At 41.4% G+C, this 27,039-nt stretch overlaps 1 protein-coding gene across 1 annotated transcript; it reads left to right on the forward strand.

The window, feature by feature from the left end:
• Positions 1–1,604: 1,604 nt before the first annotated feature.
• On the forward strand, positions 1,605–17,204 carry LOC119900178 (diphthine--ammonia ligase-like; the record flags this gene model as incomplete). Its single annotated transcript, XM_038714937.1, has 9 exons — positions 1,605–1,678; positions 2,624–2,742; positions 9,284–9,345; positions 9,592–9,686; positions 9,844–9,937; positions 11,807–11,957; positions 12,400–12,525; positions 14,124–14,253; positions 14,385–17,204. Coding segments are annotated over 9 exons (1,080 nt in total), but the record flags the coding sequence as incomplete, so codon positions are not given.
• Between the last annotated feature and the right edge of the window lie 9,835 nt (positions 17,205–27,039).

Consider the following 27,039-nt stretch of genomic DNA (forward strand, 5'->3'; position numbering starts at 1 on the left):
TTTACCTCCTAATATGCCTCTTTAAGAAGTGACAGTTGTATTTAGGGAAAAGGTTATCATTGTATTAGAATAGAGTGCTAGCCCTGAGGCTTACCTAGAATTACATGACACTGCCTGCAGCCCCTTTCGCTCTGTGCTGGGCTGAAATGTTATCAGTCTGACTTAATTACTGTCACCGGGCAGTAGAATTGACTATCATGTATATTCCAGTGTTGGACACATTGGAGGGATATTAAAACTTGAGTACTGAATCCCAAGTTCTTAAGACCTCTTGATGTTTAACTTTGGGTCAAAGAGTAAAATTCTAGCTGTGTGTTTGTTTGTGTGTGTTTAGCTTCAGTTCTATACCTCCCATCCTCTGCTGCACCGTAAACACCACACACACACACACACACACACACACACACACACACACACACACCTCCATGTAGGCGTGCCAGCTAATCAGATAAAGGATGTGCTCTGTGTGTGTGTGTGTGTGTGTGTGTGTGTGTGTGTGTGTGTGAGAGTGTGAGAGAGAGGCACAGTGCGTTGCAGCGCAGCATCAGGCCCCAGGCAGGGCATGGATTTCATTTAGGAAAGTATCAAAGGTTTACACGCTGTTCGCTTTAATCAGCATGTTTATCAGGCAGAGAAAAATTGCAGGAAGGGACCACAGGGAGACGGGGGGGGGGTGGGGGGGTTATCTTAAGGACCAGTAGCCAGGGAAATTGATAATGGCTACAAGGTAATTTACTGGAGACTTGTGCATCCCTCCACTGCTTCTACCCTTGCCTCTCGTTCTGATTACAGCCCATGTAATGTTCTAATGAATCTGCAGGTGTGTGTCTGTAGGGGAGGGGCACAAAGGTAGGGAACGGGGGTTGTGCATGTATGTCTACGTATATATGGGTGTGAGCATGCACCGTTTGCTTGCACCTATGTATGTTTGTTCGCTTGTGTCACTCCAGATCATGCCTGTTTTCCGCGAGAGAAGATTGATCGCATCTCAAGGCCGTGTCAGGATCTCTCGAGTGCATAGTTGTCTCAGTGTTTCTGAAATATGAATATGATATGAAAAGCAATTAGATTAGCCCTCAGCAATATTAAAGATAGATGCCACTCACAGACACAATGCTCCACTGATACTTCCAAGTTGTCACTGCAGTTCTGTCTTCCAGCTGGGTGTGTAGAGGATGGAAGCTGCGGCCAAACATGCTCATCTCCCTCTCAGACTGCTGATAAGGTCCAGGAACTGCCTCTAGTTGTGCTGGTGCCTCCAGTCACACACTCACATGTACGCATAAACACACACGTTCACTCACATGAGCCATTTACACAAACCTCCTGGGGAAATGGGCCAGACCATAAAGGCCTTGATGCGACCAGAGAGTAAACATCCCCACAGTATTGCTGTATCAGTCTGTGTGTGTGTGTGTATGTTTACATGTGTTTGTGTGGTTTTCAGATAACACTTTGGGATGCCATTGTAGGTGAGCGAGGAGTATCTGGCCCCATGGGACAGTGACATCATATTGCCTTTTCAATGCACGTTGCGCAGACTATATAATGGAAAAGGCGAGAAATCTTTGTGGTTACGTTTCCTTCACCTTTTCTCCCCACAGGAAAAGGAGGGTGTTGAAGCTGTGTCTGTAGGGGCCATTCTCTCCGAATACCAGAGGATCCGTGTGGAAAACGTGTACGTTGAAGAAACACCCACCCTTATTATCCAGAATACACTTAGTAACTAAAGTGCACACACCCTCTGCGTTTAGGCCTCTGAACTCGAATGACGCACACTCTGTGGTCCACTGAAGGAAAAGAGTACATCCTCTGTAGTCTTTACCTCACTGTGTGTTCCAAACTTGGACTGAGTTTTGTTTAAACACATACACACACACACACACACACACACACATATACACATTGAGTTTTGTTTATGCCATTTTATTTAGACTAGCTCTGTTTTTATGGAGCACTGATTTCAAGAAAAGGAAAGAAACTGATAGTTTCATAACTGTCATGTGATTTTGTTCATAGAAGAAATGCACTCTCCCATTATGGGTGAAACATAGCAGGCTTATTGGCAGAAAGATGAGATGGTTTCCTTGTGACACAGATAGCCATATGTCTTTCTTATTCTTGTTCTTGTTTTATTCTTTCTGTCTGTTTTTCTTTGCCTTCCGTCCTCTCTCTTTGTTCTCCTGTGTTCTAAACTTATACAGACTGGACACATTGCAGGACAAAAGCTCTCTTCTTATTAACAAATCCTGCTGTCAGTCAGCTATTGTTTTCCCTCACTAGATGCATACACATAAACATCTCAGGCATTTCTTGAGCAGTAGACATTTGTGTGCAGACTTTTTGGCTCCAGTTACCTGCTGTGGATGAGTTTATGTGACAAGCCACAGCTTAAGATAGAGTTTTTGTGTTTGTCTTGTCTTTGAATAAAGCCACTGGCAGATGTGGCAGGTGGGAGCATGTTCTATGAGCCTATCAGGGTGGCAGCCTTCCCACAAATGGAAAAGTTGCCCAGCCCAGTTGGCTTTGAAGTTGTTCTGAAGCTGGCATATATTCACTATTAACCGCTTATCCTCTTTCTACAACCTACTGCTCTTCATCTGCCCTTTCACCTGTTCCCCAGATGTTTGCGGCTAGGTTTGCAGCCTCTGGCTTACCTGTGGCGCCAAGACCAAGAGTCCCTGCTCTCTGAGATGATATCATCTGACCTCCATGCTATCCTCATCAAAGTCGCCGCCTTCGGTGAGTTTGTGTCTCACTCTTTTGTGTGCAGCTGGTGAGCATTCAGATGTCCCCTCCCTTCTGTTCATGCTTTTTACTTCACTCTCTTTTTACTTTCTCTGGAGGTGCCACGTTGGTTAAGTGGTGTTTGGCATGGGGATCGGACAGACAGAATTTGGATAAGTGAAGGATAGGAGGGGTGGAAAGGGAGGTGTAACCAGAGAGAAACAGAGAGACTAGCAGAGTAATGCCCTAATCATTAATCTGTGGCTTAGCAGCGGTGTTGAGACTTGTGCCAGCGGCGAAGGTATTGAAGCAGAGAACAATATAAAAAGATAAGACGCACAGAGCGAGGAGTGGTGAGAGAAGTGCGCTGTGGTACTGAGTGGGTGGGTGGAGGAAGGGGGAGGGTTGGCAGTTGAGAAATAATCATAGGTGATTGCCCCGCACATTAATGCAACCTGTCAATAAGCGACGCATGTCCCCATTGTCTGAGAGAAACACTGCATTCTCTGCTCGTGCATAGTTCACAATACATGGTCCGTGAAGTGAAGATTAAAATCTCTCATTTGCGTTCTTCAACTGCTTCAGCACTGATGGTAGAGGTTAATGTGGTGTCACCTGCTCTCTACCTGCCTGTTTTGGAGCCCGAGGATAGGAAGATCAGATTACTGAATAACAGGAGAGAGTAAAAAAAAAAAAGTTTTCTTTTTCTTTTCTCGGGTACATGATGTTAAGATCCCTACCTGCATCTACTTGACAGTGCAGCCGGATCCCTTTTGACAGTGTCGGTGATAAATGATAATTACAGCTAAAAATGGTTCTTTTTACACTCAAACTACTCATGGTGAAAGATCATCATGTAGACACTGTTTACGTGCTGTTAAGTGCTTGTTGTCACCTTTGGTAGCAATCAGTCGAAAAGGGGTCCATGGCTGACTGATGACCTGCAGAGGTGAGCAGCACGTTCAAGACACTCTGCATGGCTTTCAACGCTGCTCAAATAACCTCTCATGGAATGCACTTGTCAAGCCATTTATCTTTGGGGCTTTATTTGCCGGACCCATTTCTCATTTTTAATGGTCGCATGATAAAGGACTTTTTGGTAATAAGTAATACTACTTGTCAGATGTCCGTCAGAAGAGAGATGAGGTCAGAATCAATGTTCTCAAGACTTTCCCCCCTGGTATTCTGTGGGATGTTAATTATTGTTTACCAGTGAAAATTAAGTTTTATTTCCATTACGTTTGAAACCAGATACGATCTAAGTCTGTATTTAACATTAATTGATCAATCATAATGTCAAATTACCCTCCTGGAATAAAAACCGCACCTTAAAGACCTCAGTCACCTTGTAAGCTTTCTTCTCTAAACACAACTTTGTCTAAAAGCAAATTCTCTACATTTTTTGAAAGATTATAATTAGAAAGGAAAATCACCCCGAGTGTGGATCTTGCTCTCCCACTATTGTGTGAGTATGTGGGCATGTGTGTTTTGGCTACAGGTAAAAAGGAAAGATCTTATCACTCGTGACTCCTCACCTGTCCCGAGGCAGTGGTAATTTGAAAGGAGAGAATTGAATAGGGGTGCAAGCGCCCAAGACATTTTACCAAGCACTTATATAATTGCAGGTTTGGTGGGAGTAGGTCTGAGCAGTGAGGTGTGCTGTTTAGGGGAGATTGGGTGACAGAAGGGCGTACCTGGTGGCCTTTGGTGTTTGCACATGTGTGTGTGAGCGAGAGAAAGAGATTTGGAGGGATTTACTAGTGCAGACCTCAGGAGGAGAAAAAAAACAACTCTCACAGGGCAAAGGTTAAGTCTGCATCTGAACTGACAGCCAAAACAGCTTATGATATTCTGTGGTAGTATGAAATGGGTTTTGGTGGGCTCTGAATAGTGAGAAGTCATTCAAGATTAATATTCCTTCATTAGGCACTCAGAAAGACAGGTGGAAATTAGCAGTGAATGGATAAAGAAAAAAAAAATTTTTCTTTCTTACAGGAGGATATATTCCTTGATGACAAATCCCTGTAGTGAAAAGACAGCTGTCCAAATGCAGGATGATCCTCTAAGTGAATTCTCCAGAAGTGTTCATTTGCGTGCTGATGGCAGCCTAAAACCACAAATGAGAGAAAGAGGATTTTAGTCTTTGAAGATGCCAAATTGCATGTAGTGAAGGAAGTTCAACTACTTGAGTCTAAGCCTATGAATGTCACAATGTGCTTCTAATTAGCAAAAAAAAGCATTTCTCTGGAAGGGAATTGCATATATTTGTTGGGAAACTGTCCCTTTTATAATGCAGTATCTCTTCAGCTAACCGTTGTAATTGGCAATTCCCAAAGCTAGTATTAAATATTCATGTAATTAGTTAATTGATTGATTAGTGCAGGTGTATGTGGGGGCACAGGTTCAGCGGTTAATTGGTCCTCAGCTCCAGAGATATTTGGCATGTGTGAAATGAAGGTCTATCCGCCGGAAAAGCTTTTATCACTGCATGATCTTTTACCCTTCACACAAACATTTGCCTTTGTGCTATGAAGAAGGGAATTTATGTCACAAATTTGCTTTCCCTGATCATCTCAGCCACTTAAGAGCACGGAATATAATTTAATGTATACCTAAAGGTCCATTAATGTTCAGTGACATCAAAGAAAATTTACAGATTTTTTTTTCAATGTGAAAGTCAATGAATGGGAAATTTAATAAGCGTTCTTCATTGAAAAGAATGCAAAAGTTTTTGCCAACCAGTTTTTTTTAATGACCTACTGTTTATAACTTTTAGTCATTTCAGTCAATCAACTCATGTTATCTGCTGTTGACATTTCCTGTACCACTGTAGAGCACTTATTATATATATATGTGTGTGTGTGTGTATATATATATATATATATATATATATATATATATATATATATATATAATATATGTGTATATACACACACATGTTAATTTTGTCTGGTTAAGTATGGTATGGTCCTCCCAGTTTCTGCTTTTTGATTTGTTGGACAGAAAAGATTTCATCTTGATGTGATTGTTACATTTCTTGCTGCCTACTATTCCGTTCACAAACGCTGAATCTCAGATAAGAGCCTGACAAATTTCACGTATAACCTAAATCTTATCATCCTTTGTACGGTGCCGCCTCCCACCCCTTCTTTCTTTCTTCTCTCTCTCTCTCTCTCTCTCTCTCTCTCTCTCTCTCTCTCTCTCTCTCTCTCTCTCTCTCTCTCTCTCTCTCTCTCTCTCTCTCTCTCTCTCTTGCAAAGATTAGGTGATAGTGAACAGCTATTGTTTTGGTGGGGGCCTTTGAGAGCGTTGTTTAAAGGCTGATGCAGCTCACCTACTAGGGAGGAGATGCTCATTTCATCCATTTAAAGGCTACAATGTTACACATCATGAATCCAATTTTCTCTGCCTTTTCTCTCTGAAGGCAGGGATTAAAGCCGAGCTGTCAGCTGGCATGCCAGATCTCAAGACAACCCGTGGATGTCTGCGATACTGCGCTCAGCTCAGACAGTATCTAGAATCTCTTGGCTTTTAATTTAGCATTAGGCTCAGTAAGCAAAATCACATCCAGTTTCAATTAAATAGGTAACTCTCTGCTGTGGGTTTAAATGAATCAACTTCTTCAAGGTGGAGAAAGGCCAATCTTGATTGTTAAAAAGAATTAGTGCAAAAGTGTGCTCTGGAAATAATTGCCATTTACTTCTATCAGGGTAGAAGCAAGAGAATTTTTGGTAGAGTTCAGAAGGAGAATATATTTTTTTATCTGAAAGCTTTGGCTTTTGGTCCAAGAACTAACTTGAAAAAGTGATTTAAAAAAAAAAAATAGCAGAATCAAAGGTTTTTCCACATTTCACTTGTTGTAAGCTTTCTGCTTTATTGTTAACTTGTACTTCTAATGTTCTGCATAAACTTTTAAACATAAGTGTTTACAGTGTTTCTTCTTCATATCTCAATATAACAACTAACTTTAATGTCTAAATGGCTCTTGGCTTCCTGGTTAACTTTTTATTCTTCGCTAATTTCAACCCACTAAATGTCAACAAGGTTTTTAAAAAATGCTCTCCCTCATTACTGGACTCCCTGGTTTTAAAGTTCACTGAATTTAATTGGAGTTTTATAGTATAATACCAAGGTAAAAAGCCGTTTTAAAGGAGAGCCATCCCTCTCAGTCTCTCGCAGGGAAGCTCCTCTCTCTCCAAAGTGCGGTCTTGCTGTCTCTGGCGGCAGACTAATGGCAGCTTCTAGTGGGCTTATTTGGGTTTAATGTGGCATAATGAGGTTAGGTAATTGGGTTTAGGTCAAGTTGTAAAACAGGTTCAGAGGAGACGGAGATGTGAAGATCATGTAAATGAGTGGTGTGAGATTGCTGAAGGCTCACACCGGTGGCTACTCAAAGACTTCTCAAGGCATGTATTGTACAAGTGCAAGCTCATTCCAGCTAGCCTCATTTCCAGACCGTTTCAGTAACCTTAAGTCAGTCAGGAACATCGATTAAGAAAACACTCATACAAGTGCTAAGTGGTCTTGGGAGAAATGCTTCCACCTTAATGCCATCTTTGTATCATTTTATCACTCACTCCTGTCTTCCCAAATTTCCATCATCCTCTTCCCTCCTTGTAAATATCAAATCATGTATCATATATTATTTAAGAGCAGGGAAGTTAATGAACATATTAAAAAACGTGGCATCCCCTCAGCAATTTAGAGCCAATTATTAAAATTTGTTAAAAGGCATGACTAATTAAAGAGGATATTTAAATGGGATTGAATTTTAATGCTTTTTTTTCCTCCCTCCTTATTACCTTTGTGGCAGGGTTAAGATGAGAGGATGTTGAGATTAGATATTCTCACACTAATTAAGACCACAGATCCCCTGGGAAGAGAATAAGGGCCTGCTCATTCTCTCCCTCCACACTCTCTCTACCCTCCCTCCCTCCGCTGCGGCCCCTCCGTCTCTCCTCCGTAGTGCTGGACCACCGGGGCCCGGAGGAGAGACACAGCTGGGATTAAGATGAACCCAGGATGGGATGCGACGTCCTTCCTTCACGTCTCCTCTCCCCTTCCTCTTATCTCCCATCCAGTGCTCCCCATGGGGCACACGGATGACACGTTAACCTTTGAGGTTGTCAGGCCATGAGAGAGGAGAGGTTTTCACATTACGATTAACTTTCTTTCCTTAATTAAACACATGAACGTGCCACTGAACAGGACCATGCAATGTCTCGGAATAGAGGAGCTATATTGGATTTTCAGAGACATTATTAAGGACAATTCAGCATATCTTTCTTATTTCGATGGCATTACTGTCACAACTGCACGTCACTTTGTATAGGTCATCAGTAACTTGTTAATTATTATGTCAATCAGTTAATAGGCAGCAACAGAAAAAGGAAATGGAAAACGTTGGAGAATAAGGCAAGCCTTCACCAGTGACCATTAAGATGTAATTGTTTGGGTCTGGTAACTTTGCCCTCATATTTTTAGATAACCATCAGGGCTTTGTTACGCTAAACATAGTCGCAGGATCATATAACTACATGGTTTGGAATTTCCTAAAATTTAGCATTTTACGTTCATGTCCTGTTATGTTTTTACTGTTGTATTCTTTGTAGAAACACCTGGTACTCAGGGCTTTTGTTTTTTGTCGGAACAGTGAAGAATGTACAGTAGGGACACGTAGGCTGCGCTTTCTTTGTGAAAGGAGTTGTTTACAAGGTGAGATGGAGTTCAGCGTGGTGCCATCAGGAGCCGGCTTCTGAAAGACAAAATCGGGGTTTAGTGTCACAAAGGAGTAAAACTCTTCAACGCTCAACAAACTGAATGAAGTGTTCACTGTTTCTTGCTAATATGTACATAATCCCTTAATAGGACTGATCAAAATGCTAATCTTTGGGTGAGTTTATGGTCTTGATTTAGATATCTTACTGAAAGCGCAGGAGGTAATGACAATGGGCTGTTTTTCTTTTTTTCTACAAGTATACTTTTTGGTTAGTTTTGTAGTTGTAGTTTTTTTTTTGTCTGGGGACTGAGGGTGCAGTGAGTTTGTATTTTGGGTGTGTGGCACCACCGGGTATTCATACAAAGCTCTCCTCGAACCTTCTTTCCCCTCCTTCTTTTCTCTCCCATGGTTGTGAGTCACTTCCATGCACCATTTCAGGGGAAGGGGAGGGAAAAGGCAAATAAACAGGATCTCTTTCCAGAGTTTATATTCTCAAAGGGAACTAGATGAGGGGGCAGCGGGCGAGGGGGTGGCGGGGGTCTGCGGCCAGCAATTGAAAACTGTTGCCCTTACCCGAAGAGATCTGTGTACACTACTTGCAAAGTAAAACAAATAGATCCAGGGTGCAGGTTTACGTGTGTGTTTGTGCGGCTGCCCGTAAACCTCCCCAGCCTGTCATCTTGAATCACTGTTCTCTGTTCCTGATCAGACCTCTCTGTCTCTCTCTTTCCATACGTGTGTCTGTGTGAAATGGTGTTTATGTGTGTATTTTTGTCTTTGTGTATCGCTGTGTGTATGTTTGTATGTCCCTGTGTCCGTTTCCCACGTGGGTGCCAGGCCTGGATCCAGAGAAGCACTTAGGAAAACCTCTGGCTGACATGGAGCCCTATCTGAAACAGGTCACAACCTGGTTTACTCTCTACACTATTTCCATGTGTACAACATTTGCTCACAAGTCAGGTTTCCTGATGATCATGTTCAAAGTATTAAAACATCTTGAAGTGCATAATCTGTCAAAGTCAATGCTTATTACTGCAGAGAAATACATTTTTCTTTCACTTTAACATTTAATTTTATATATTAAGTATATGTTATTGTACACCATATTAATTATTTTAATATGGTGTTTTGTTTTCCCTGATTAGCTCTCCCAGATGTATGGAGTTCATATTTGTGGAGAAGGAGGTGAATATGAAACCTTCACCCTTGATTGCCCGCTCTTCCAAAGGAAGATAGTTATGTGAGTAAAGCAACATAAACTTACAAGAATTTGTCTGCATCAGAACTCAATTACACTTTTTCATGCATGTGGCTGTTGTAAGTTCAGAAAAGTGATGGTTTTTTTGCCAGCACCACTTTATATGAAAGTTTTTATTTGTATGTGTGTGTGCATGCAGTGATGCGGCAGAGACAGTGATCCACTCAGCAGATGCCTTCGCTCCAGTTGGCTACCTGCGCTTCACCGAGATGCACACCGAGAGCAAAGACAAGGTGAATCAAACTTCTGAAGGAATCCATGAGTGTAGTTTTGCAAGTAAGATCAATGCTCTTCAATGCTGAGTCAATGATTTTACAACAAAAGTTGGAGTCACTTCGTGGTTGATTACTTTAAAACCACTCTGAGGGCAAAACAAATACAAGAACAAAACCTCTTGGTGTCTGATAACTTTGTCGAGCAGAAGAGAAACACAGCACTGTAGGGCAGGATTCAGATCAAACCTCCATAGGGCCTCTCTCACTCTGTCTCTCTCTCTCGCACACTCTTGCTCTCGGTCTCTCTTCATCCCTCGCTCTCTCTCCTCTAGCCCCACATGGCCTACTTTGACATCTGCAATATTCACTGCAGCCTGAAACTAGGCTCAGCTTAATAAACATGTCTGCTCACATTAAGGCGCTTTGCATTCAGGTAGCTGGCTAAGCGGGCACAGGCGGGGGTTGCGGGGAGGCAGTAGGAATTGGCTTTTGGTATATTAGAAGGAGCTGATTGGGGCTTCACAGACAAGAAGGGTGACACTTCAGAATGCTTTACTTTCCCTGCAAGAACAGACGACTTTATAATCCTTAAATTGGAATTCAGTGATAAAGACATTGGGCTAATTTATGTGTACTTTTAATTACTCTGATTAAAATTGTCTGGTTTAATAAAACACCTACTAGCCAATGAGTGTTACTGGCAACAGGAGGTGCTACTTGTGTGCCATTATGTTTGTTGCAGCGAGTTAAGACTGTAAGGATTACACTGAGGGATGCTACTCGCATCTAGCTTAACATGTTTCCAGGGTAAAGCATGTGATTTGCGCGTGTATTTTTTTGCATAATAATGTGTACGTTTGATTCCTTTGTATGCAAGAGAATGCGTGTTCTGTTTGTAGCCTTGTGTGTTTGGGTGGGGGCTGAGACTGTTACGGACAGAAAACATACCCCCATCCCACAACCTCCGTGACCCTGCAGCCTCACTCCCTACAGCTATATATTTTTTCACTCCCCACACTGCCGCTACCACCCCCATCACACAAACACACACAGACGCTCACACGCTCCCGCAGACCCTGTAGCCCCCCCTAGGTTTCTGGGGGAAGAGCAGGGAGATCCAGGGCCTACGAGGGGAGGGTAGATGGGGGGGGGGCAACCAGGGGAGAACCTGCCCTGGTTCAGCCTTCTGAAGCTCTTCTCGTCAGGGTGACAGATCTGCGGTGACACCAGCACTAGAGGAAACTGCACCGGGCTCAGGGGGTGGGGATGGACCACCATCATTTGCCCTCCGTTAATGCTAGTCAAGCTATTTTTCATGCTGGCCAGGAGAGAGGGGCTGAAGTATAATTAATTTGATTATCATATGGCCTAATGCAGTTGACAGCAGATGGGGGGTGAATCAGTGTTGGGAGGGCGAGGGGGGGCGTTGAGGAGATATGAAATATGTATTTAAATGTGTGACACCGAATTTGGCAGGTAATATGTGTGCCTCAGAGAATGGTAATGATTTGTTATTTAAAGAAGTAGCAGAGTGTTGAGGCAAAGTATAAGTAAACAGAAGAAAAAAACTGAAATCCAAAACATGTCTAACCCATCCAGTCATGAGTTTTGACTGACAGCCAGCATGATTGAATCTACAGTATCAGAAAACACCGCTCACTATTCGCCCGAACTAGGAATATGTTAGCATGTTGTTTCATATTCATTCACCTTGAAGTTATGTGTGTCTGGGCCCTTGTCATGAAAGACTGACAAACACAACCCGCTTGGTGGGGTATCTGAAAAAGACTGGTTAATTATACAGCATTTTGTCTATCTTTGCAAAAGGCTCAGTGCTCTTTGGTGGGCGTTTGGCCTGATGTATTCCCTGTGGTGCTTTATTTGCAGGATGTGGTGGCAAGAGCTTTGCCCCATGGTAGTTGTCCTTGCCAGAACGCCATTGACAAGATGACTGAGGAGGTGGAATATGCTGATCAAGCTGAAGACAACCAGCAAGAATTTACATCAAATTGTGACCTTAGTTGTCAGCGGGGCCACGGTGAGATTCATTTATGGCGAAACATGCACGTGCTGACATGCATGCTTGAATGTGTATTTGTGTGTGTGTGTGTGTGTGTGTGTGTGTGTGTGTGTGTGTGTAAGATGATATCTGTGTGTCATGTGTGCTCCCTGAATCTGTGTCATGTGGTCAGCATCATGATGCTAAATGCTAGTATTTTTGAGTGATTGTTTGACAAGAGCTGTCATTTCAGCAGTGTATTTGTGACAGTCTCCTTTGACATACAAACCACATATGCATGAATTACCTTCTTATACAGCACATGCCCTGCTTAAAAAATAAATAAATGACATACTTCTTTTGTATGTTCTAAAAGTCTTGATCAAGCCAACCATTTGTAGTGCTGACTGCACAAAGTATTTACGGAAATCCAAACCTGCTAACTCGCTTCCTGTTCATATTATTGTATCTCTTCCTGCAGGTCTCCCTCCATCCTGCTCACCAAGAAGTTCCAGAGGCTATCAGTGGATTTGTTGCATTAACGGCCTTCAGAGCCAAGAACCCGGGATCCAGGGCCAGACATGGGCAGCTTTCACACAGCTGCAAAGTAAGGGAAAGTGTGAGGAAGAGAGAGTATTGATAGAGAGAGAACACTTTTTAAGAACATATAATACCAGAGCTATGGACATGCTTTTAAATATTTTTTACAAAAATGCAAGAGGCTACTAGAAAATTTTTTTTTGCCTCTCTGAAATCGCTGAAGCAAAAGGCACACAGAACGACACTCACAAGTAAACTAACCTTTAATAACTCATGTTTTCTTCGATCACATAAAAATTACATCTTTGATATGATAAAGGGGAGATGATACAGAATTCCTTTGTCCAGGGGTGATTTTAGCAGCTCACTAACACAGATTCTGCAGGGCTTACTGTACTTCACTCCCTACTGTAGCCCTAAAAATTCAATGGAGAGAAACATATGGGGAAAACTCCTTTTCCTTGCTGTGTTAGCTAAAGACACATGAGGAGGTGTGGCAGAGCTTGAGAAGTCGTTCCTTATTCAAAAGTGCTTGTCAGTCCAGCAGGCAAAACCCCTGTGTGTCAGCGACTCGATCCGTCACAAGAATGGAATAGCGAGTTAGCCACCAAACAAGGACAAGCACTTCAAATTAACCCAAACCAAGCCTCTTTTAAAACACACACACACACACACACACGGTGCAGTCATGTTGGGTGGGTTATCGTTTTTGCCCTGCAGAAGTTTAAAAGTGCACGCTTTTCCAGTGTATCTGAATCTTTTTTTCTTCTTCTCTTTCTCTTTTTTGATGGAGAAAGAGGAGCGAAAGATGAAAAGCATATTTAATGTTTATCGTGGTGTTCGGCTGAACAGCCTTCACAGTGCAGAGACAATATTAAACAAGTTAATATTTAATGAACAACCTCTTTGTATGAGGGCGTAGTAGTCTGAGACGCTAGTGTTGGCAAAGGAAAAACAAACTTGAAGCTCTTTCAAATGATTGTAGGGAGAAAGACTTTGCTTTGAGCCCGTGTGCTGGCGCTTGCATCCAAAGCTTACAATTTGCACACATACTATGTTAGACTGCACTTTATGGAAGGGGACAAACACCATTACCACTTTAAAGCAGTTTCAATAGATTTCCGTGTCAGAAAAAAAAACTTGTACAATGGTGATAGCGTTCAAATGACCGTTTGAACAGTAATGGTAGGTATAGCACAGCTGTACACCTGAGACTTTGACACAAGTAAATGCCTGTACACTGTGACTTAGACTCCATGAGTATTTATTCACTGGCAACCTTGCCTGATGCAGTGGTAGTAGATACAACTGGTAATTTTCTTACAACAATGTGTAAAATAATAAAATAAAAATGAAATAACAAGTTTATAGAGGTAAACCAAAAACATGTGTGTTAAAGAACTGGTTAGATGAAGTTGGTGACCAGCTACAAACAAGGATGTGCTGAAGCCAAATGCAGCACTTCTTTTTAGTCACAGACCTACCATTTTGCCTGTGTAAACACTGCAAACTGCTCTTCTCCCAGTTTTGTAATATGTGGTACACAACATTTACAAAATATGGACAAGTTGGCTTAGCCAAGATGGAGTACAGTTATGGTATGTTAGGTTACTATAATTTGCTATACTCCAGTGATTTACAGTATAATGTGTTACCTATGTCCAGGTGAGTTGGACACCAGATGCTGGAAGATGAAGGACATTATCCTGCTTCACCTGTATGTGAGCTGCATGGAAGACTTTGTTCCACTCAACACGGTCTATAAGAAACACTTTGGCAAAAACCCTCCAGCCAGGTAAAGATGCAAATACTCATACAGACCTTTCCCGCTGTTTCTTCTCTCTCAGGGAACATCTTTACATGGTTCTCACTCTAAAGCATTTGCTTCTCTGCAGCACTTTTATTACTCCACTCTATTCCTTGTAGGGTCTGTGTCCAGGCTCCTCTACCTGCTGGTCAGCTGCTGCAGATGGACTGCCTGCTCCATGACTGGAAAGAGCCCCTAGAGGAAGGCTGCTTCCACCAGAGGGAAGCCCTGCATGTCCAGAGCCTTTCCCACTGGGCCCCAGCCAACATCGGGCCCTACAGCCAGGCAATCAGGGTAAGTCCCCAAGGTCCACAACATGGAGAAGGTGTTGTTGCTGGTGGTGGCTAATAGTGTTGACAGTTTAATTTGGTGGTGGCCACATAGTAAGTATATTGTTCTATTAATAGACTAATAACATTTTCAGCTATCAATTTCAGCATTACTGTCAAAGGATACACTTTGCAGGCAACCCTGTTGTTTAAATTTGCGTCATTATTTTTGTTTATTTATTGTTTTCTGTTCATCTTCTTCTGTTCATTTAACCCCTGCTCTTCACATAACTTGTTTGGCTACTGATTGGAAATGATATTGAATCCCTTGATCCTTGTCAGAGGGGCTAAGCCAATAACAAGCAACATTATTTTCTTTTGTGTCACTGTTAGCAATGCAAAGTATCATTTTAAGAAGGTACTGTAAGTAAGGTATTAATGGAGGAGTGCCAAGGATTAATTTGATGAATGATGAATCTTGCTGGTGATTCTTATGATTCTTTGTTGTGCTTGATTCTTACAAAGCAACTCAAGTGTCTCAGATTACGTGCTGTACTTTGAGTGTCTGAGTCTCTGTTTGTGTATAGATGCATTTGCGTAGGTGCATGTGATTGTTGATTTGTGTGATAGTTTGTTCCCATTACTACTTTTATGTATACATGTAAATATGTATCCCTATTATAGTGGGCAGTGTGTATCCATTTTTGCACTTGTTTGTAAAGCTGCGATTTGAACTTCTTTCATATTGTTTGAAACCCAGAAAGAATGTCGAATTCAAAGGCAGAGCAGAGGAAGTGTGGGCAGTGGTTGCACGGTTGGCTTGGTGTTTTGTTTATCCACTGTGTATTATATGGGATTACACTTGTCAAGGTACTGTCAACAAGGATAGTGTCCATCTCCTCCACACTGTCCTTGATCCTGCAGCCAAATCCATCTGTGAGTGAGAACATGTGTGGATTAGCCATTCGTTTAGAGCTTGACGGCATATCTCACCAGTGTGTCACTGAGGCTCAGATGATCTTGTGCCGTTTGGATTCCTGAGATGTAACCTACAGCGTCAGGTTTGCTTTTAACATGCTAGCAGTGTTTGATTTCCTCAGTGGAGTCTTATTGGGACATGAAATTGAAGTCAGCTGTGGGCATGTGCTATTGCCTCTGGAAATGAGTCTAATCTCTCATTCCTCTAATGATCATTCATATCCAAAGCAATTTGAGAAAACACTGAGATACACGCAGAGTTTGCTTGCTCAGAGCTGTGCACGGCACTACATACGACCCCTGCGTCGTCTCTCAGTGTGTCTGCTCCTCCTCCACGCTACAATGACTTAATTTGATCAAAAATGTATTAACAACTCTTCAGTACAGATAGAGATTTTTACATATTGATACAATTACCCCCTTGCTGTGAGCAAGCTTGCAGTGCCGCCCCTCCTCTCACCAGTACCACACTGACTCCATCTTAATGACAATTTTCCTTGGTGTTGCCGTGTGACACCAGAGCGACAGGGCTCTGGCGACAACAGAGACAGAAAACCGCTGTCTGAGACTAAATAACCTGGAGCTCTGCACATTCACTGTCTCTGGAAAAGAATTAGAAATTAAAAGGATCCAGCTATAGAAGGGGATTGGGGGGGGGGACCTTTAACTCGAAATGATTAAAGGATGAATTTGCAATCTTAATTATGTCCAGACAATGTAATACATTTTGTGCAGCAGAGGTGATTTGTGATGAGTTCTTCTGAAGGGGCAATCAGTTTTGACTTAATGGAAAAAATAAATATCAAACGACAACAGCCTTTGATTAATGGTTCTGGTTTACTTTCTTGTTTGTTAATCTGATAAATCTTGGTACCATGTGAATGTGCTGAAGTCGATTGGGCTATAAACTGACCAATGTCCAGCTCTATTGGGACCAGTGTATTCTTTTGACAAACTGTCCAGTGGTTTGAGAGACAGCACATGGCCACTGACAGAACATGGACCCTTTGGCCCTGCAGGATTTGACTACAGTCGGCCTCCACAGTGAAGGGTGGCACTGGTGGAGGTAGAGTGGAACGGCATTAGGGATTGGCATGTGATTGATGCTGGACCTTCAAAATCCATCCATCTATTCATCTATCTGCCTGCCTTGTCATGTCTCTCAGCTTCAGCTCTCGGGAACGGCAAGCTGTCTGAATGTTGACTTGGCCTGGCAAGCTGACAGATTCAGATCTGACTTGATTTAAAGAATTAGTTAACCTTTATGATCTCAAAGCTGTGGACCACTTGGTGTACTGTATGTTAATGTGTGATATACCAGTAGTTTCTGTAAAAGATGCAGGCTACAAAGACAAAAACGGTCAGTTCATTTATGCTGTGTTTCTACATTGCTAATGTACCTGATTGACACGTGTTATCATCTGTGAGTGTGGTAGTACCAAAGATCTTGCTAATTGTTTTGTTTTGCTGTATTTTCTTATCAGAGATTTAATGCAAATTTTGCTGTCATTTGTATACATAATTTGCATAATCTAATTAAGATATATGACATTTCAACATCAATCAATTCATTAAAAACAAGAGATGCTCTTAGACATCCAGTTTCTGTTGCAAAATATCAAAACAAACTATCTCATTACAACCAAAGCCGAGTAATGGCATGCTTTTAAAAGAAATAAAAGTTATTACTGCATTTTCTGCCTGTTGTTTCTTAGGAGCTTTTAAACAATTCTGATGCATTAACATAAAAGCAGGAAAAGGGAGTGCGGGGGCTGTTTTCTTTAGCCAGCAATGTTCCACATTTTTAAACAGAAATCCATTTGTACTCATAACAGACAATTACTCTTGTGAGTTGCATGCTGGAAAAAACTGACCTATCATTTACTAAAGTCAGAGTTAACAACAGGAGTCTCAAACTGCAGGATATTTTCCACATCTATTTAGATTAGTGCTGCGTGTTCCATCACATTCCCTTTGGAGCCACATTTACGGAGGCAAACACAATAGCCCGACCAGGTATGAATAGAAAGACTATCAGTTGAATGGTTGTTAAACATCTCCTCTTTCCTGTTAAGGTAAGTGGCTCACCCCTGGGATATTTGCTGGGAAATTATACTCACTGATCAGATTCTGTGGGGTGTGTTTTGGGAGCTGACTGCACTTGCCTCAGGTTGCTGGTGAACACTAACCCCTTGCCTCATTCCCCTAATTGTGAGTGACAGTCAATATTGTCTTGCACAAGCCTGCGATAGGATTTGCATTGGATTTTGAAGTGGACTGTGAGGCATCGGGAGGGAAGTGGATCTGACGTTGCCAATTAGCGTCAAAGGGAGGAGTATTCTGTGGTGGTGGTAGAATTTGAATGATCTTCTTACAGGAGTCTTAATGTGAAAAAACAATGAGCTGAACTTTTCCTGACCCTCTTGATGAAAGGTTCAGAGGTCAGGCTTGGTCAGAGTGAGGCTGGGCCACCCATGTAGGGCCAGAAGTTTCCTCTGCTTGTTGGAAGCATTTTCATCTCTTTGATTTTTTTATATTTCAGGCAACAAACTAGTCTATAGAGTATATTATCAAAGATTACTTTAATGATATTTTAAGGTAATTGACAGTAGAGAGTGACAGGAAACATGAGATGAGATGGGGATGAAACTAAGTTGAACATAGACTTTGTGTTTACATGGTATACATGTGAGACTACATGAGAGGCTCACAAGAGCACCTCACAAAATGTTATAAACTTTAAAATAGTTTTAAACTATCATTCTCCATCTGTGTTTTAAATAAAATGTGGCACACTGTAAGAGAACAAATGGTACATGATTAGTTTGTGAAGATTGCAGCCCTGTTTTACGGTGAACAATCAATGGGTTGGGTAAATATGAGCTAGTGCGGTGAGTGATAAAGCAAGTGTTAGTGATGAATAGCAGAAATTAAGCTAAGTGCCTTAGTTTTATGTGTTCTCACCCAGAATGTTTCACTACAGTAAAAGAGACACCATGCACAATTCAGCAGACCCCCCCCCCATGTGGTAATCGAGGTAGACTGCATCTACCTCAATTACCACAGAAGAGTAATTAGCCAAAAAACTGTGTGTGCCTGCATCTGCGTTCGGGGAAGTATGCATGCAGCATGAACAGATTAATTAGGACATTTAACTTCATTTCTAATATAACAAAATTAATCCCATAAAATATGAGGGATCTCGGAGGAGGTGCCTGTCAGCATCTGACGCCTCTCCTCTGTTTGCCATAATCTATTAAAACCTTGCTTTTATCTCACCTCTCCCCTGTCATACTTTATGGATTTTTTCATAAACACGGCCCATACTTCATAAATGTCTCAATTTTCTAGTCTATTAACATTACTTCAAAAGCGCTTGATAAAAGAGGAGGGCATGCGTGAAATAATGCACCAATAATATGAAGCGCTGGAGGCTAGAACAGTAGGGGCGGCTCTCTAGCGTGCACACTCAGACAATGCAAGGGATGTTATCAACTTTAATAAAAGAACAAATGATCACTTTCAACCAAGGAGAAGGGGAGATGGCAGGGAGGAAGGGGTGGAGGAGGGGAACGGTTGTCGAGTAATGAGCCGATGAAAAATGAGGTCTTGAAGGCTCAGCGGTTTGAGCAGTCAGGAGACTGAAAGCCACTCAAAACTATGGTGTTCTTCAGTACTTGTAGTTACTTGCTCCTAGTTGCAGCGGAGGATGTTAACACGGATTTGTTTTATTCACTGAAGGCACAAGTAGAATAGTCGGGCTGTTTCCTTTCCTGAATGCTGAATTGTGTGCAATGAGTTGAACCTTTTGTCTGGAGAGTGTCAGTAAGGTTTGATGACAGTCGAGCTTCACCTCACAGCATTTCCCCAGCGAGCATCGATTCAGTTCTTGTCTCTGTACATCACCTGTGTCGGTCTCTGTAGGCTTTACTCATCCTACCCAGACACGAGGTCAGCTGTCTTCACTTGAACTGGACATGCGTGAAACACACTGATCAAACCCAGTAAGACTATACCGCAATGGCCTGTTGGCTGTAGCCCCGAGGCCAGGCCTTACAAACACACAGACACACGTACTCCTGTGTGATCTTTGTGTGGCCTGCCACAAGGTAAACTGGTTCGGTAATTAAAATGAGTCACCAGTAGCTCACTGTAACACTCATAACTGAAAGTACACAGCGTTCAAACTGCATTCAGTGACATGCAAACAGATGAAGATGTATGCAAAGACAGACAAATCGGTAATTGAGCACAGCCATTATCGCAAACCATCAGTAACTAAACATTTGTGTGACAAATGTTGCTCATGTGCAGGTCTGTATACCCACAACGTACATGCATACTTTTCAACACTGTCTCGTATGCAAAAATGGGGACTGCACTCCCCTTACTCTAATCACTCCCCATCCCAAGATGTATGTGTTGACACATGTTTCTAAGTACAGCGCTGGAGCTACTGGATGGGCACTTTTGCTTCTAAATGTGTACACGTGTATGTGAGAGGTCAACCTTTTTAATCTAATGAGAGGGCAGCTTATGGAAGTGTAGACGGCAGCAGAGGTAATTATGTTCCTCCCAACCCCGTGCCACGTGCCCCCTTTCTCCAGCTGTGACCGCATAGAGGCTGACCTGCCATGGATGGCAGTGGTCATTTTCTGGAGTCACTGCATTCTTTGCTACATTATCCCGCGCCGCCGCTGCTGCTGCAGCACCACGTGGGAACAGGCTGGTATCAGCTTGTACCAGGCGAGGACAGGGGAAGGATGGATCTGTCAAAGTGCATCGACTCCAGGCGGCCACGTACGCCGGCGTGTGCCTCTGCCCCGGCCCCTGCCACACTCCCACTCATTAAGGGCCCAGCCCTGACAACTGATCCTAATTGCCTTTGAAGCAGCTCTTCATGTATTATTGGTGCTGACTGCCTTGGTTCATGTCAACAAGCCATGGGATGGCAGGGACAGGGTAGCCACAGCCATTGTCCCTCTTACAACTTGTATACTGAATGATACACATAGACTAGATATGCATGTAAATATAATATACATCATATGTGTATGTGTACACGTAAGTTGAAATGTGCCTCAAGAGACACAGGTATCTGGTGTCTTGTGATTGATCAGCATCCTAATTATACCGGAGTCTTTCACAATTGCAGATTTGCAAATTACTTGACTGCTTTCTGTGTAAAAAGCATTAAGTATTAATTTTGTGGCTACAGTTTGAATAGACAGTACTAGAACATTTAATGGGTTGTAGATGATTGTATGACAATCCGATGTATGAATATGATTTTATTTTATTAAGGGTAGAGTATGTATGTGTGAGCATGTGCTTGTTTGCTTCTCACTTTGTAACTGTTGAAGAGCAGTGGAGGGGTGAATGGTTCAGAGACATCAAGAAGCATCTGAAGAGCATCATGTAAAGATCCCACCATCGCAGATATCTGCCAAGACACTCGCGCTATTACAATTGCAATCACAAACACTCAGTCAAAACACATCATTATTTGTAGTCACATGAATGAATTATTACCCCATATCCCACTATGTATTTCCCATTTTACCCCTCTATTTGAATACGGAAAAAGGAGAGGTGGGATGGCTTGGCTTTTTATTTGTGGAATGAAATAACTGAATACCAAATGCATAGATAAAAAGCATAGCGGCGTGTCCTGTCCACTCCCATCACTGTCTGAGAAAGGAGAGACGTATGACCATCCCATTACTATGGTAACTACCCACTATATTCAGAGCTGCCCGGGTGTTTCTTCCCCCTGCAGTGACGAGAGGGCATAGCTGACAGGGCCTACGCACACACACGCACATACACACAGATAAGGAGGGTCTGGGAGATGCTGCTTGTGAAATATACACATGTGGCAAATACAGACAGAACAATACAGGGGCCAGTTCCAACACATACTAATGTGGTGACATACAGAAACTAATAGGTACCAACATTAGGGAGAAGTCTAACCCCCTACCATTTCAACATTTTACTCATAGCCAAAATCTTTTATCCAAAACAGTGGAATCTAGCAGTAAGATTTTTAATGCTTTTATATTTTTGATTTATAATCTTCAGCCAAAACAAAATGAATAAAATTGTCTAGCATTTGATTAATACAGTGTTTTGCTAGCACATAATAAATGTAGAAACAAAGACAAACCATGATTGATATGTTACCAACAAACACAGGGTTTATAACACTAATTGTCACCAACCCAGACTGAGTGGCTGTTTGAGATGACTTGTTACTGCAGCAGATTCACCTGACTGCTGTACAGCACTGTGCTGTTTTAGGAAGCTGCTATTATAGATGACTTCTATAATTATTATGCTTTAAGTTGGACGTGCCTTTGGTTAGAAACAATTATTACATCCATGTGCAACAGTGTGCTAGCATTGCTATTTTGTCTTTATTTGTTAAGGGATTTTTCTTTTCAGTTCTGCAGATGACTCAGAAAAGAGTTAGCGTTTACATTCCATTTACTTTTGGCCACTTGTTTCATAATAAATTTCACATGGAACAATTTTTCTGAGTAGTAACTTTGAACCTGGGTCATTCATTTTTCAAATGCCGTTGCCATCAAGTACACTTAACTGAGGTAAAAACTGCTGCAAATGAATAATATACAATCTCCTTTTTTTCTGTAGACATATCAGCATGTTCACTTTTAATATATTTTTATTGATATTGTGGATTTATTATGTAAAGGGATGTCAGGCCCTGCAATTGTACGTAATGTAATGAAGTTGAGATACTCAGGGTAAGAGTTCATTCAATATAATACAGTACACAAAATTCTCAATATGTCAAAATATATTGAGTTGAATTTGATGCTCTGACACAAATGTTAATATTTGCTCTGTTTTCAGTAGGGATTCAGTACATTTTCAGCGTGTTGTATTTTTATCTGTTTGTCATAGTGGGAATATTATTACCCCTTGTACACATTTACAGTAAAATAACATTTTGATCATTCCAAAGTCAGCAGAAACCAGGATTTCTTAGATGGAAAGCCCTTCATTTAAAAAATAACTTGAAATTTATTCTAAATATTAATCTTTCTACAGACACCTTTCAGCCTGATTGAATTTTCAGTATCTGATGATGCAAATAAAGATAGAACAACACTTGAGTGTGTATATATTGCAGTGGAAATCCCAAACAATTTAATAATTTTTTTCACAAATTTCCCTTCATCCATATTCCTCCACTGCACTAGTGGACTTTTTGGCTTATTTATGCGAACATTTTGTCATTGTCAAAAAAAGAAAATCCGAGAAGACTTTGGTGCTGTCTAGCCAGCCATGGACTGAGTAGACTTTGTATGAACAGCATTGTTGATACTCCAGCTGCCTTTTTAATGCAGCCATACTGCCATCTGTTGAAACAAGAAGGGACTACATCTGTTTTTACTTTTCTCTGCATTTTCTGTCCTCTGTCTTGTTCACTCTGTCTTTCAAATGTTTGTCTGCTATTCATCTTTTATTTGTGAACACTGAACTACATGCTGTGTCCATTACAAGCAACAGAATAGCAGGGCAGGGAAGAGAGGGTTTGTATGTGTGGTGGATGTGGATGTAGAGGACTTTTCTCTCTGGACCAGCAGCTTCATGTCACTGGGTCTCTAGGGCTGATTTATTTTTGACATTCACACTGTCTGAAGCAAAAGAGACATTTCACACTGTAGTCCTATCCTTCATGTCGCACACACACATACACACTTGGACACAGCCTTACTTAACTTCACCACTAGTGACTGTTACACTTCAATGGTTGTGCCATAGCACTTTGTGTTGACAATTATTTTGTGCCCAGGTTAAGTTAGTGCTTCCATCACCAGCCAGACCAAGAGATGTAGCTTCAAAAACAGTAAAAATATGAAAAGACAGAAGAGACGAGGTGGTCACAGCTGGGAAGGGAGAAAGAACGGGGGTTGAGGGTTGCAGTTTCAGCATCATTCAATCAGACAACATGCCCCTCAGCTGAAACAGCGAGACCCTCCCCGATTCTCTCGAATTAGGGAGATTAGCAGGAAAGCGCATAATGCAGGATGATGGAATTTGTCATAATTTGCATTGTCCTGGAAAGATTCGGTTTGATAGAGCGATGCATGGAGGGGCTTGTCATGTCCCACGGGCAGGTCATAGAGGAAGCTTGGCAGAAATGATTTTTGCGATATGTGCATCAGTCGTAAAAGCCTCACAACCAATTTGTCAAAAAATGTGAGGTCGGGACAGTTGAAGGCAGCAGGGCATTTTGCCTAACGCAATGAAAAACTATGCCCCTCCATCACTCTTCATCCAAAGCCCAGCTCTGTTGTGGCACAGTACTCAACAGCAGCAGACAAGTTTATTACATCAGCTTAGAGTGTTTTTTTGTTTTATTTGATCTTATTTCTTCATTTTACCATCATTATAGCAACAGTAAATTTACACAAAAAAAACACACCAAACATACCAAATTGTATCAAACTGGTTTCATTTTGTTGTAAAAAATATTATTTTATGATGGTAGAAAGATTTTTTTTATTTTTTATTCATGCCTTTTGACATTCAGTCTCCCTGAGTCTCCAGCAGTCAGGCTCCCCTGACCTTGGTTATAGTACTGAGCGGCAGCTCCTGACCACCATAAAGTTGACCAGAGCTGACATGACAGTGTTACTCTTCCTCACGGTTCAGTTTCTATGGAGTGGGCATGTCGAGGGCAGACATTCAGGCACAACAGAAAAATACACATAAGCTTGAAGAAGGTGGGGGTGGGGGAAAGGCTAGTGTCCCTGGCTCAGGCTGACCACACGTTGCCTCAACAATGGCTCATTATAGTTGTGTAATTTTTAGTATTCTTCTAAATTTGTCATCGGAATAACCTTGTTTTGAACATATGCTTATGGTTTGTTTTCTGAATAAATGTGTAATTTTAGACCTGAGAGAATGCATTCAGAAATGCCCTATACTTGCCTTTCTTTGTGCACTTTATATGACTATTTATGTCACCGTTTAAGTAACACTGATTTTGTGTGACAGTTGAGCATACAGAGGTTAGGCTCAAACTGGAGCACAAACAGGAAGCAAAAAAGAGATGGTGGGAAAGAAAGAGGAGGGAATAAAAAAGGCAAATATCTCCCTCCGCCTTCCCATGAAGCCTTAAATGAGAAGAGATTCTGTAGAAGGAAGAACGGTTGTGGTTCTCCTGAAAGGTTAGTATTTGTAGAAATGAGGTGTCAGAAGAGGCAGGATTTCCTCAGGGCGCAGCACAACATGAGCCCATCTCTTATCATTTCCCACTCCCAGACGTGATCTGCTTTGAATGCACTAATACTGAAAGAGCCCCACAGACTTGAAGCCAGTTCAAGATGAAATCACAGCACACATCCCTGACAAACTGCCATCCACCACACAAGGATTAAACAGTAGTTGCATGTCAAATCCCCGCCAAAAAGCAGAAATAATATGCACTTAAATACATTCAACAAAACTTCAACCTCAGTTTTTTGATCCCCACATTTTGAACTATTTTGAGCTATTTGCCAACCATATTCAACAAAAGTGAAAATGACTAAATTTGGAAATTTGTCACATATATTAAGAATGTTCCATGAGGGATTCAAAGTGAATCAAAGGGTGTCCCATTTAAATTATATCTTATATCAACTTGAGTTTTGGATGGAACATACCATGTAAATGAAGCATCCATGGTTCAAAATTGGCCTAGTGCTACTCACACACGTCATGGTCCTTTAACATTTATCTATATTCACTATAAACTCTTGAAAACATTTTTAAAAAATCTAAAAAGTTTTAGCTATGAGTTGGAAAGCATTGCCCTGGTTTTCTGAAGATGCGTACATTTACTCCATGCTGAGGCTATAAGCAAGACTCAAAAGATGTGGAAACATCTCAATGAAAGGACATAACACAAATATTAATTACTTTGGATTTAATGACACACTCTGTAGCTCGTACTGTACTGCCATTATCCTTTTAGCTTGGTTACATGTGTCCTTGCATAAGGGAAAAGTTACACCATATTAATCTAACCTATTTTACACATTTTGTATTATCATTTTCCTGGTTAAATTATGCATAAGGTCTCAATGGGGAGAAATGTGACCATTAGCATATCTGATAGGAGCGGTGGAGCAGTTTTCCACCTCTCTCTGTCCTTGGAACCAGGCAGAAAAACCTGACTGTTCGTCAATACCGGGTCATTTTATCCAGGCCAGCCTAGTTCATCTATACCATTCCCAAGCTCTCCTAATGACACTTGGAGACATCTTCAACACGATGGGGGCCCAGAGGGCTCCAACACCAATGTGAATATAGTCTAGCACTGTCTGGTCATCTCTGGAAGCTCTTTGACAAAAACAGCAATTAGAAACACCTCAGACACTCCAGCCTGAAACGAGACACCGTTAAGGGTTGGAATCGGACACAGCCAGGCGCTTCCTGAGTACATTTACATATATGTTACTGTCTGCGCTCACAGAGAGAGCAAGAGAATGTCTTTGGGGATGGTGACCTTTTGACATGTCATCAGGTTTATTAGAAAAATGATGGCGTTGAAATAAGGCTTCGATAAAGTATGAGCAAAAATACTAAACAGGAAATAGTGTGTTGCAGTCACTTTTGTTGTTGACCTCATTGAAAGCTTGTTTGGCTTTTGAGTTTTGAGCTAAGTTTGCATGAAAGTCCATTTTTACTGTTAGGTCTGTTTATCTCTTTCTTCTTTCCCAAAAAGAGATATTGTGAAATTGGTTGCAATTCTTATGTTTAAATTAATTATTAATGTTATTGTGAAACATCTGAAACGAAGATAAAAACAAGCATTGACCAGTCGACTAAATGGGACAAACATGAGTTTAACTTTTTAATTGTCTTTTTTTACTAAATATCATTAAATATTGAAAACTAGAAACTGTTCTGATATTTATTGTGATATTGCCCACCCATAGCATGTGTTTTTCTCTGATAGAAAAACTGATCTAAGGTAGAATCAAAATTATTCATCTTTGTTCCGAAAGGCGGTTACTAAAAAATTTCTGAAAACCTTTAAAGTTAAGACAGCAAATATTATTAAGAAGCAGTAGAACAGAATCAGACCAACAGGGACATCTAGTATTGATTCACCTTTTCTCTGTGGGCCATTTAGACTGCTAAGGCTAGAATTTGAAAAATACTTACCTTGTTATAGAAAGTTTAATGTCATATGCAATTGTTTGACCCTTATGAATATTAAAGAATCCCATCTCTGTCCTATTAAAAATGCATGTGGCATTGTGGTTGTTGATCACGTTTAGAACGCCCATGCAAATTGGACTGTCTTCGCTGTCAGGGCCTAAGATGAATAATGTAGTTGTGTTGTATATTCAGGGACACACCATTGACAGTCAATTAACAAGTTTGATTGGTGTGTGAACTCATTCTTTTGAACTGTTAATTTTATGTAAATAGTATTCGCTCTCCCTTCTCCACTGTCTCTCCCCCATCCAGGTTCACTACAGAAAGATGTGCCCCCCAC

This window comes from Micropterus salmoides, unplaced genomic scaffold (assembly GCF_014851395.1).
Source record: "Micropterus salmoides isolate LMB-PRFRI ecotype aquatic unplaced genomic scaffold, ASM1485139v1 Ms_hic_scaffold_1296, whole genome shotgun sequence".
NCBI lineage: Eukaryota > Metazoa > Chordata > Actinopteri > Centrarchiformes > Centrarchidae > Micropterus > Micropterus salmoides.